Genomic DNA, 12,544 nt, shown 5'->3' on the forward strand with positions numbered 1-12,544 from the left:
TCCTGATGTGTATCGACACAAAACAAGCACCCGTCCTGTCGCGGTTCTTCGTTTAATAAAAGAAATGTTTCACGCGGACATAATTGAGTTTTTACGACTCAAATTTTAACACCCATCTGCAGTTTAGATGCTTGATGCGCGTCCGACTAAATGAAAAATTCCACTCTAATTTGCAATAATACTTGAGGCGAGCTTCACATTAGATTAACAAACTTGGAGGTGCGGTGTCTGGGTCATGTCACCTACGTCCTTGTTTCGTGCAAACACTCCTCTGGGGGCATTCTGCCTAATTGGTTGGCTAATTAAAGTGAAACGTAAAAGGCGTCAGCTGCATCACGAGTGTATGTTGGATCTATAAAAGTAATCATGTCTCCAAACATGCATTAACCATAAAGTCATCATATTGATTTAAGTGCTTGGAGAAAACGCTGGAGAAACATGTGTCTGCATGAAGATACTCGGCTGTACAGCTGCGGTGGACAGTTTGATGGATGGGCTCAGGTTTTCATTCAGTACCTAACGTTGTAGCTCGCGTGAGGCATCGAGTGCTGTGCCTCAGCAGGGAGCACATTTCCCCTTTTTCTTTTTAAGTGTATTACCGTTAACCTTGGATTGTCCAAGGACTACATCTGAATTTAAAAAAACCTAACAATATTTTCCCTTATTTTCCACTAGACATAAACTCTTTAGTCAGTGCTGGCGGGGTTATTGAGATTCTTATTAGGCTCCTGAGGTGTTTTGTGCTGCTGTCAGATGTGCTTTTTTGATTAATGGCCCTCTCATTGATCATAAGACGGAGTGGACAGAGACTGCACAAACGCATCGCATTCTCCGTCGCTGCCTACCGACTTTCACTCCATTATTTATTAATTTTTTTAATGAACGAGTGCCTGTTGCGAGCTGTAGCTTCGCGTGCTCGACTGTTTAAAGCGAAAATGCAGAGCGTGTTTTCCTCCCACTGCTGGGAACACTTTAGAATTTCACTATCGATCAGCTACCAGGCGTTCTTTCATACTCATGGTGCTTTTCTGCTGGGTACTGTTTCTGCTGGGTACTGTTTCTGAGAACTTGTCGATAGTTTGCCAGCATGTTTTAATAATAAAGCTCGATATGAAGTCCACTATGTCTTCATTTAATTCCTTCAAAGGCGTTTGGATCAGCTCTGTTTGCTGTATTGGGTTTGCCTTGCTTTGATATATATTAAAAAGAGGTTTTTTTTACATCTAAATTCCTGAAAATGAAAATGTGTAACATACCTTCAGATTCTTTTAACGGACGCTGTTGGGTGATTTAAGCAACCGTGGAAGCTTTTAAAACCTCACTCTTTTCCTTTTATACACCGACTCCCATATCTAAATGTTCTTTTTGTTTTTTTTGTTCTTTTCTCCTCCAGTTACACTCCCCTCCGTCTCCTGCACCGAAGTTCGACAACCACGTTCTGTCAGACAATGAGGTAAGTGTGTGTTAAACTCCCTTATTCCCAAAACTGACGTCTCCGGTCCCGAGACAGCAGCTCCTCTGCTGTGCGAATGCAAATGCTCCGAGCACCCGAGAAAAAAAAAAATAGAACACAGTGGAAAAATAGTCAGATAACATCACACAATGTGCTTGGGGAGGGGGGGGGGACGTAGCAGGGGTCCTTGAGTATGAATGCGTCAGTGTTTTAACAATCTTATTATCTCCACTGTTGTGCCGTTTTTGACGTGCAGCTTTTTTGGCGATATTAGATGAGTAATAACCCAACTAAAGAAGAAGAAGAAAAACAACACGATTGTGGTTAACGGTTTGTGTCATTTTTGTCTTTCTCTCTCTCTCTCTGTGCCTTTCAGTCAGCGGTGTACTCCACAGTCAACAAAACAAACTGTGACGACGCTGTTAACGAGGAGGACAAAGAGCACGACTACAGCAGCATAGCGGAGATTAAAGGTCTGGTCCCGGCCTCCTCCTCCGGTGACCTCTACGCCACCGTTCGAGATATCTACAGCCAACCCGATGAGCCCGGCCCCGCCGACAGCACAGACCCAGGCTACGAAACCATCCGCATCCCAAAGACTAATAGCTCAGAGGACGAGCACCGAGCCGAGGGGTCAGACGTGGGCAAGGCGGAGCCCGACTATGAAAGCGTCGGAGAGCTGGGTCTGGGCCCAGAAATGTCCCGCCTTTAAGTCATCGTCCCCGCTCCCCTCCTCGTATCGCCTGGATGCATCTAACAGACTTCGCTGCAGTGCTTTAAGCTTGCTATCAAGGATGCTTTGGGCGCATGACTTGTGAACAGAAAACAGCTCGCCGCAGCATCCACCCAGCCGTGCACGAGCATCCTCCTTATAGCCTGGGTACGGTTTATCATATCCAAACTTGACTCCTTTAGTTCATCAGTCATGGTGAATGTCATCGGTACTGGTGGGCCTTAACAACACTTGATTGTGGAAGAAAAATATTCAATAGTTAAACTACCAAATAAATATCCAATCGCAACACTCATGCAGCATTTTAATAGTTAGCTAACGACACTATCTAAGAAAAAGAAAAAAGTAATTCAGTGCCATAAAGTGATGGTGAAATTCATGCACTTACACACGTGAAGGTTATATTATTTGTGTGCTCTCTCTGCAGCTGCTAGTCTTTCTAGTTTCTTCCGAGTGACTCAGTGTCATGTTTTATTGAGGTGTCAGGTGGTGTATTTTTAGGCTTTTTTCCTGTCAGGTCGGCAACACCTCCACTGTGCATTCTCCCACCCCTCTCAGTTTTGCTGCCAAACGGTTAGCAGAGACAGAGGTTGCATTCAGTAGATTTTCACCATTTAACACAGCTGATGAATTCCCTGCCGCGCACACGTGTCATTGCTCAGACTACACGGCGCATGTGTGTGGGCTTAGCGTGTCGCAGGTTGACGCTAGTCATCTGTGGCGAGCCAAAAAAACGGAAAACGAGGAGTGAAGGAAGAAGGGAAGTGTCGCAACACGTTTTTAAAGCTTTTTTTTGTTGTTGTTCTTTTAGAAGAGCTACAGTCGATGTCAAAGGGTTTTTTTTGTGAATTTCATATTTATTTGAAGACGATTATTGTTGTGTAATTGTGAAATGTTAAAGTATGTCTGTGAGAGAAAAAAGCGAATAGGCATTTATAAAAAAAATTAAATTTCTAGCGTTTTTACTGAGATACTAAATGAAAATGAGTTGCGAGGATTGTGGCAGTTAGGTACGTGTTCCCCCCAGAGCATTTAAAGAGTTCATTGTTTTTAAAAAAACAACAAACAAATGAAAGAAAGAAAGAAAAATGAATGTGTCAGTGTATATTGTCATTTTGCACACTTTGGTCAAACAAGTTCAGATGACATATTGTGATGAAATGACGCGACGAGCTTGTATTATTGTACTTCGTATGTTTCCTCGAGTCTATTCTTGGTACAGTCTTCTGTCGGCATTAAAGCACAAGTACAGATTATCGAAAGCAGTTAACATCGCTGCACACTTTTCAACATCTAGCGCTTCTTTTTTTCTTTTAAATACAGGAAACCATGCCTGTCTCTGTGTAGCTTGAACTGACGACAGTGCCAATCGAGGCTTGTAGTTAGAGGAGTATTTTAATCAACTGTTACTCGCTGGAAAATTTAATGTGAGCTTTTACTTATTTGTACAATGTCCAGAGTCATATAGTTTTAAAATAAGATTAAAAGCACTGATTGTATGACTTGTTTTAAGAAAAAACAACAACTTCAACCATGTTTTCATGTTATTTTAACTCAAAGTTGATGGCGTTTCATATCTGAGAATATCCATTGAAATGCCAGACATATGGTACAGCTCCCTTTGGTACATGCATATTAAGAAACCTGTGGTACTTTTATTAAACACAAAAAAGAAATTGCCTCGTTACTGTTTATTTTTAAATGAATACTGCCTCTGCTTTGTGCTGTAAATATCTTTTTTTTGTCATCATTATTATTTTTATCATTGCTACAGTATGTAACCTCTTAGCAGAAAAATCGGTGTCATCTGTTTCCACCCACATCAGAATATTACAGCGTTACAGTATCTCCAGCATCGGGTTTGTGTTTCATTAGACATGCTGGAGCTCGCCCGTGGTTTCATACGGCCTGCTCTGACTGCTATCGGATTAATAAATTATATACATTTGAAGTGCTGTTGTATCTCCCAGTGTTGCTACTGTGAAAGAGGATTTTAAATGCCACTCCCCCCCCACACACCCACCTCCCAGTATTTTATGAGAAAAACATCTTTAATTATCAGTTTTGTTGTTTTCTTTTTCACTAGGAAGGAAGATCTGCCAAAGTTGGGGGGGGGGTGTTGGTGCCAAATCTAATCAGGACAAAACTTAAACACACCGCTAAAAGATGCTTACTTGCACCAAAAGATTATTCTCTCAAGCTGTTGGTCAGATAAACACATATTTCCTTATAGGGATTGGGGGGGAGTGGAGAAGCACCCTCACTAAATGAGATGATTTGCCCCCCCCCCCCTCCCTTCTCCTCCCCCTCCTCCCGCTCACGACCATCAGACAACTCTATGGTGACACCCGCCTTTGATTAAAGGGCAAAGCCTGGTTTGGCGGTTATAGCCACATCTGTCACTCCACTCTGTCCAATTTCCATTCTGTGCATGTAAATATTTTATGACATGAATTGTTCTATTAAATATATAAGTATAATAAATGGTGCCATTTTGTCTTTTAATTCTCTGGGGCGATGTCTTGTAGAAGGATTGTACGCTGGGTAAGAGTTTCCAAAAACATTAACGTTTGACATTAATTAGGTCATTTGTTTCTGTGATAACATTCTTTGGTGTATTTTCTCTGCCACGCTGGGTGATAATTACGATGAATCAGCGTGCTGGCACACTTGATTTATCAAACTGAACTTTCTTTTCAAAAGAGAGAGATTTATCCCGGGACTTTTTTGGTTCTCAGAGAGCGATAGCTTGTGAAATCACACTTTTAAATGTCTCATTTAGTACGTGATGCCAGCTATATGAGAGTTAACAGCCCTCTGAGGCGGCTTTAAGATTATTTGAAGGAAGGGGACTACCCCGGTCATCAAGTTAGAGACCCCTGGGCACAAGTGTTTAATAAGACCCTGCTGACTTTTTTCTTACAGTTCTAAAACGTTATGGAGGGCGCTGTCTATCCTTGGAAAATTAAAATGTATTTATGATGATATAAATTCATCCCTAAGTATGTAAAGTATTTTTTTTTTCTTCTTCCTATAAGGATAATGCTGTTTAATCAAAGGGTCCTCACACCTGTTGTTGTCTTCCTCCTGTCCTCCTCTGCTCCCCTTTCGGTTCTTTGTGTCTTTCTGCTTCTTCTACTCCTTTCCCTCCTTTTCAGGCTCAATTGCAGGGTTGTCAAAAATAAGGCCCAGGGGTCAGAATTGACCAACAAAGCCTCCAATCTGGCCTATTGGACATCTTTGGAAAATGTGAAGAACAGCATAAATTTTGGTCTTTTAACTATATTTTAATCATTTTAATCAACTTCTTTGCACTGACTAAAAAGCAAATTTCACTGGTCAGGCCCAATTAAGATGACAATGGGCTTTATATGATCCAGTATGTAAAATGAGTTTGACATCCCTGCTCTACGATGTTCTGTACAATTAGGTCCATTAGTATACAGCAGCACATCTTTTTTATTTGTATTGCCTCTTTGCTTGTTTGTGGGGTTCTCTCTGGTTTCAGTTTTTTCTTCAGGGACTGAAAAGCATGCTCTATTGGGCTGGGATTAGGTGACTGACCTGACAATTGAAAAATATCCAATTTCTTTGATTTGAGAAACTTTTGGGTTGCTTTTGCAGCATGCTTTGAGACATTATCCGGAGAGTGTAGCCCTGTACACTTCACATCCTGCTGTTTATCCTGCTACTTCTATCAGTAGCCACATCATCGTCCTTTGGTTAACTCTCCAATTACTTTTGAGCATCTGTATGAAAATGACTGTATGAATGCAACCCCTTGAATTCAAAGTGAAAGTTTGCACTTGGTGTAAAATCCACTGTGCTGGTATAAAGATGAAAAATGATAAAAAAAACAATGCAATTGTATCTATCTATCCATCTATAAAAAACAAAACAGCAGTAAAAGTTGTGAAAATATATTTAAGAGTCCAAAGTTATACCCTCCTTTATTTGTTATAAAACTGTGGGACCGGTTAAAGTCTTTGCCAGGGCGATTATGGTCCCCGGACCTTATGTTCGACAACCAGTTTTACCAGAACAAAACTGGCATGTTAAAAAAAGGGAAATAACCTGTTGTTTTTATAAGCAAAAACGCAGACCAGTTCAGCTCATTTTATTTATTTATTTTTAACCAGATCATAGTAATTCAGAGGTCCCACGGCACCTGAAAAGTAGGCTGTACAAGTAGGTTAAAGCATGAAGCTTTGCTGCCTGGTCCAAATCTTCTCTCTTCCACAGCCTAAATTCCCGCCTTTTTCCTTTCTTCCCTCTGCCATAACCCCCTCCCTTCTCGCTTCCAATCTCTCCTTGCGTCATTGTTTTCAATGGAGCATCCTCCCCGGTTGCATTACCTTCTTTCGGAGGAGAAGGGGAGCGGTGGGGGCTTGTGGAGGCGTGTGCAGCGCCGACCAATTAGAGACCGCCGTGGCCGCCGGACCGCACATGTTTACAGGCAGCATTCCGCCGGTAGAGTCCCCGCTCGGTCTGAGGTGACGGCGGACTGGATGCGGCAGTAGTTGGAACCGGAGCCGGTTAACGGTCAAATTTCAATCTTTTGTAACACATACGGCGAGGTGTCGGGGTACAGAGCCGTGTGGGGCGGAAAAATTCGACGTGCTGGCTCCCGTGCCTCTATGCTCAAGCTGTTTGCCCTGTATTAGCCACCATTTTTACATAATCGTGTATAAGTGTCGCCTCGGCTCACGACTACGGCGATTAGTCCGCGTTTTCCCGCCGCCCCTTCAGCTCGCAGGGAGCAGAGAGGAAAACAAACAGGTCGAACGGAGGAAGATTGGTAGCCGGTTGGATGTAGAGGTTGTTTAGCGGCGAATGAATCGTAGTCGTCGGCTACTAATTCAGAGCTGGTCGGTTTCTTGTTTCTTTTTTTACGGGGTGCTTGTGCGCGGTGCATTCCGGACGCTGTTTGGAGTTTCCCCCTCCTCCGAGTATGTTGCCCCTTTCTAACATTTTGTCAGGGCTGTTGGAGCGCGTAGTCTACCCGCTGCAGTTTTGTGTTTTTCACGACGCTGTTTACCGGCTATAATTCGACGCTTAATGATTTAATTTTACCGGCTCGCCGGCTTTGAATACAGTGAAACGGTTTTTAGAGATGCACACGAGGCGCCTGGTGAAGCGCTCGGTCCTCGGCAGCCGCGTTTATGCGCCGAGTCCGACGGGGGACGGTGCCCCGGTGACAGGAGTGGTCCAGGCTGTCAAGCAGGAAAACAGAGACTTGTCGGCTGCGGGAGCCCGGCGAAGCGTCTACACCGTGCTCATGCAAGACGGGAGCCTCAAGGAGTTCTCCGAGGAGGAGATAGCCTCGGGCTTCAACCACACCGCAGCCAAAGGACCACTCAAGTCCAGCCTGAAGGTACGTGGGTCCGACCGGCAGGCGACGCTTCACTGTTGTTGTTGTGCGGTGTTTTGCAGCGTTTAACCGCTTCCTGCACGGAGCGGATTTAACGGTGTCACCGCCGCCGTTCCCGCCGCCGCGGACGAGAGATTTAACCGGCTGGGATTTTAAAAAATGCATTATGCTGTTATTGCTATAATGAGTCGTTTGCATATTGAAGCATATAACGGACTGTCATGACATTTGGCGACATCAGATATATAGGACAAAGGGCTTGATGGGGCCTGCGCAATGTTTATGTGGGCTAGTGGGTGGGTAAGATGAGGCAAACAAACACGCTCTGACTGCAGCGTTTTAGATTGATGTAAATGTAAAGATGTAAAGGTTTTTGCATGCTCGCCGCCTTATATTTTATACATATATGTATGTGAATGTGACATTTCTTACAGATAATTCTGCGCAACCGGCATTTAATTGCACATTTGGTTAAAGACTTAATTACATTTAGGTTTTTTTTGTTGTTGTTTATTTTTCTCTCATTCATATATTAATGCATGTTACACAGTTTAAAATCGATCGTCTCTGTGTGCACTCATTCTGCTCAAGGGTGTTATTGTTTTAAGAGCTATTATAAAAGAGATCACGCGCACTTCTTGTTGCATTAGAGTCAAGATAGTAAGTTGTGACGGTGTCCAAATCTGCAGTCCTGATGTAGGCCTAACAAGCGATGATCTGATTGCCTTGCAATCCAACTTGAATGCTTTTCTGTCACGTGGCCCCAAATAAAGATTGTGCGAGGAAGAAAAGGCCAATTCAGCTCTTGGATGAGCACACTGTTTCTAACATAGGGGAAGTGTGTGTGTGTGGGGTATTGTGTTCATCCTTTTTATAGCGAGGGAGTGACTGAGGAATGCTTGTGGCTGAATAACAACTTTTTTTGATGCTGTGATTTTGATTGCATTTCTTGTGTGTGTGTTTTCATGTTGTTGATGCAGAAACTTGCAGGCTGTAATCTTCAGTCTTATTTCTATGACCAAAGCTGAAATGTTGAGCCACAGTTTGTGGATCTGTCACAGTTCCTGCAGCAGTAAATTGTACTCTTCTGCCTGAAAATGCACATAAATCTCGTAAACTGTTATTTAAATCGTTACAAACAGATGCCAGATCTTCCCAAAGATAAACCCGCTCTTCGGGGGGACTTGTTAGATCTGTGAGTGATGGGAAATGCAGTGTGAACTTAGGTCTCCCGTTTTGCAGTTGTGCATGCAGTGATCAACACAAAAGCTGTTGCACAATTCTGTTACAGTCCCCAGCGCAGGCTGGAGAAGTGCAGCTGAGGGTGAGAACGTATTCCTGTCAGCACAATGGTCAATTCTCTTTCAGCACGACTCAATTCCCGCTGATGTCGAAAACAAGCCATAAAATGAGGAGGAGGGGTATGCTCTGTATGTGCGTGTGTGTCTGTGTGTGTATGCATTCACATGTGCATCTGTGTTGCTTTTTGTGTGCATTAGGGCGCTAATATAAATGTGATTTTCATCTGTTGTGTGTTTTGGATCTTTAACGAGTGAGATGTGACTGCTTTAAATCCTGGAACAGGAGCTGTTTGTGAGAGCATGCCACCCCGTTTGAACAGCAGCAGCTGTACAGCCGACAAAGTGGGCGCCCCCAGGTTGGCAACGGGTGGCGTGCTCCAAAGAATCTGGATGCTTGGCTCTGTGCCCAGAATGGCGAACGAATGGTCCCTGTTTTGCATGGGGCGGGAGTGGGGGGGCGCGATGCCACTTGTTGACTTGCTGTTTTGTGCAAATGTATGTTGTGTGAGAACTAAGTTACGGTGATTTCTCCAGCTGCTAACAAAGAGATCTCACTCACTTCTTGTTGGGCCGGAGCTGTCGTTGTTTGTGTTTGTTGCACACCGATGCGGGAGTCAATGAAGCAAGCTTGTTGACAGAGGCTGTGACTCTTTGTTCTAAGGCGGTGATCTCAGGCGGGCCCGTCGCTGGCTGAGCTTATTGGTTCGCTGAGCAACATCAGCAGGAACTACAGTCAGTCTGGATGCTGGCACCCATGTGGAAATGGATGAGTAATCCTTTGAGGGTGAAGGAAGGTTATGAGTGTGTATATATATGTATATATATATATATATATATATATATATATATAAAGTGGTAACCTATCTACAAAAAAAGTATTACTAATAATGATAATAATAATTTGTACATAAAGGCTCATTTACCATCATTTGCTTCTGAGTGTTTGACATTGACCATACTAGACTATGGACTATGTCTACAAGGTGTTACATCCACTTGTTATACTGATAAGACTCTCCAGCTGTGTCCATTTTATAGACTATTTAAGATGGCAATGGCGGGTTAGTGAAGTTCTGCTGTGAAGCTTCGAGCTGAGTATTTTTACCAGTATCATCTTGGTATTAAGATGTAACCAATCAGAAGTGGACTCAGGGACACCACACACTCACTGGTTTACAACTTGTGATCGACAGGTACACAGTGAGTTGGTTTTAGCCTCTTTTTTTGACACTAATGTATTCAGTATGATTTTAAAAGTAGTGATGGAGCTCATAAACTCATTAAGAAACTGTTAATGAGATCACACATTGGGGCAGTTATAGAGTTTGAAAAATTTGCAGCCTGCTGGCCATTGAAAAGAATGCAGGCTTAAGTGGAGCCCGACCGATTTATCGGTGGGCCGATATTTTCAGCCATTATTAGTTATCTATTGAACTGTTGGTATTGACGTTTATAAAGACAGATGGAAAAAAAAGAAAAAGAAATCAGAGAAAGAGCCCTTCACTGATGTTATGATTGTTGATGATGCATAGTTTGTCCACCAGAGGGCACTCCACAATTTTTCTGTTCCGAAACCGGGTTTGGAAGCTACCTACACAACAACCAGCTGACCTGAGTGGAGTCGGTCAGAGTGTACACGAGTAAATACACGTTACAAATATTAGAGAAATCTGTGTATGTCTCGTGTGTCTGAAAGAAAAAAATATTGGCAATATCAGAATATACAATTTTTTTTAATCACCAAATGTCTGTCGAAATTGGTCTTAAAAATCCCGTATTGGTTAGACTCTTCTGCATTGGCTTCCCTTTTCAGACCTTGAAGCGACTTTCATTTTTCATACACAGTCTATTGTGTGTGTCAGTAATACTCTGAATATAAAAGAAGATGACACCAGCAAACATCCTTAGCTGCTAAAGCTATTGTGCGTTACCGACATGTTCTCAAGTCAAGGAACCAGTACATCATAAGTAAAAGGATAAAAAAGGTGATAACTTCATCCATTCACTAAACCTTAATGTATACAGTGCATCCAGCTGAGATCATTTGGAGCCCAGCTAAAATAATCAAACTAAACACAGTCATTTAAATCTGTCTTTTATTTTTAAATTAGTTAGACACCTTGGGCTGTGTAATTAAAATGTAGATTTTTCAATTTGTACATAACACCCTACAGGCAGCTATAGCCCACAGTTTGGCACATGTTATGCTCAGGATATTTGGCCCAGCCTGATTAGATTGACTCACCAGGCACCATGCCAAAGGGTCATTTTGACAAAGTATTCATATTGTAAGTTAATTTTAATTTAAAAAAAAAAAGTGATGTTATTGCCATGTGCCAGGATATTTTTGTATGAGGATGATACACTTTTCCCCCTTAATTTAATATTTAAAACATCCAAAAAATATATTGCTGCACTTTTTTTGAATGAAATTGTGTTTTAAAAAAAGCCAATGTTTGTTTGCATTTTTTTTTAAACTTGTGGTCAGGATGTGGTTCAGTCCAGGAATGCCATATTGGAAAAACTGAGATTATGAGTAAGCCATTAACTGTCTTTATCAGAACTATTTTTAATAGTCATAATAGAAATTCCTCCCAGCAACAAAGACCCACATGAGCTAACAGACGTGGTTTCCACTGAAATTCTTTATTATGACCTTTGACCTGCACAGGTAGAAGAATCTTTACGCTTCACAAACTGCTGTAAGTAGGTTACGAGTTTTAATTTGTGTCTCTTTGAGTGGGACACAGAACGAGAATGATAGATGAGGAGAGGAGGGACACTCCGGGTATTTGTTCTCTGCACAGGCACTCACGCACGCACACACACACACACACACACACACACACACACACACACACACACACACACACACCAGCTTTGACATATGCAACTCACATTTCACCACCGATTTGGCATGATTCACAATTTCCTGGCTCTCTGCAACGCTATAATTCATAAGCCCGGTGAAAGGAAGGAATTACGGTTGGTTTTATCCGAGGAATACACTCATCTTACACACAACACCTAATCTTCTCCCAGCCGGTGTAATCCATCTTGTTGTTTTGCTCAAGTTTGTGTTTTCATTGTGTATTTTGCACAGCACTGGGCATTTTTTGTGACGAGACTATATCATGAATGATATTTGATATCCATTCGTCATGTTTTTTTTCTGTCTCATTAATCGAAATGAATGGTGTTGTGTGTTAGGCGTGTGCATTCTGTGTGTGTGTGTTGACTTTTCCACAGTAAAGACTAATCCTGTTGCACTGCTTTAAGATAATGATCTAGTTCACACACACGAACAGACACACACTGGCCTGAATGCCATTCTCCTCAGCGCTCGGTGTGGGCAGCTGTGTGTGTCACTCTGCTTTTGTTTTGCCATTTTCTCAGTGTGTTTTTCTAAGATCACCGTGGCTTTAGCTACAAACAGAGGTGCGTGTGTATTTGTGTGTCTGTGTTGGTGGGTGCATTTGCGCTTGTTTTTTGATCCGACAATCTTGCCAGAGCAGGTCACCTTAATGGCTGAAGCCCTGAAACAAAGAAAGCCATTGTTGCTGGTTACCCCAGTCTACCTTGAACTTCATTCTGCTTTTTTATTGCTTCTGCAATGTTGCCCGAATCGTAGCAAGATGAATCAGTATGTCTGTGAGATAAAACAGGCAGTTTATCTGAGACTTTAT

At 42.4% G+C, this 12,544-nt stretch overlaps 2 protein-coding genes across 5 annotated transcripts in view; both read left to right on the forward strand.

Annotated features, from left to right (window-relative positions):
• pag1 (phosphoprotein membrane anchor with glycosphingolipid microdomains 1) overlaps positions 1-4,691 on the forward strand; it is a 61,296-nt gene extending 56,605 nt beyond the window's left edge. For all 4 annotated transcript variants that reach the window (XM_026155477.1, XM_026155475.1, XM_026155479.1 and 1 more), the window contains 2 exons: positions 1,394-1,453; positions 1,830-4,691. In XM_026155477.1, coding sequence (XP_026011262.1) covers positions 1,394-1,453; positions 1,830-2,165 — 396 coding nt within the window. In that variant the 3' untranslated portion in view covers positions 2,166-4,691. The remainder of the gene's footprint in view (positions 1-1,393; positions 1,454-1,829) is intronic.
• Positions 4,692-6,387: 1,696 nt separating this feature from the next.
• Positions 6,388-12,544, forward strand: part of znf704 (zinc finger protein 704) — a 54,383-nt gene continuing 48,226 nt past the window's right edge. Inside the window, exon 1 of the mRNA XM_026155794.1 lies at positions 6,388-7,560. Coding sequence (XP_026011579.1) covers positions 7,300-7,560 — 261 coding nt within the window. The 5' untranslated portion in view covers positions 6,388-7,299. The remainder of the gene's footprint in view (positions 7,561-12,544) is intronic.

Source organism: Astatotilapia calliptera, chromosome 22, assembly GCF_900246225.1.
Source record: "Astatotilapia calliptera chromosome 22, fAstCal1.2, whole genome shotgun sequence".
Taxonomy (NCBI): Eukaryota; Metazoa; Chordata; class Actinopteri; order Cichliformes; family Cichlidae; genus Astatotilapia; species Astatotilapia calliptera.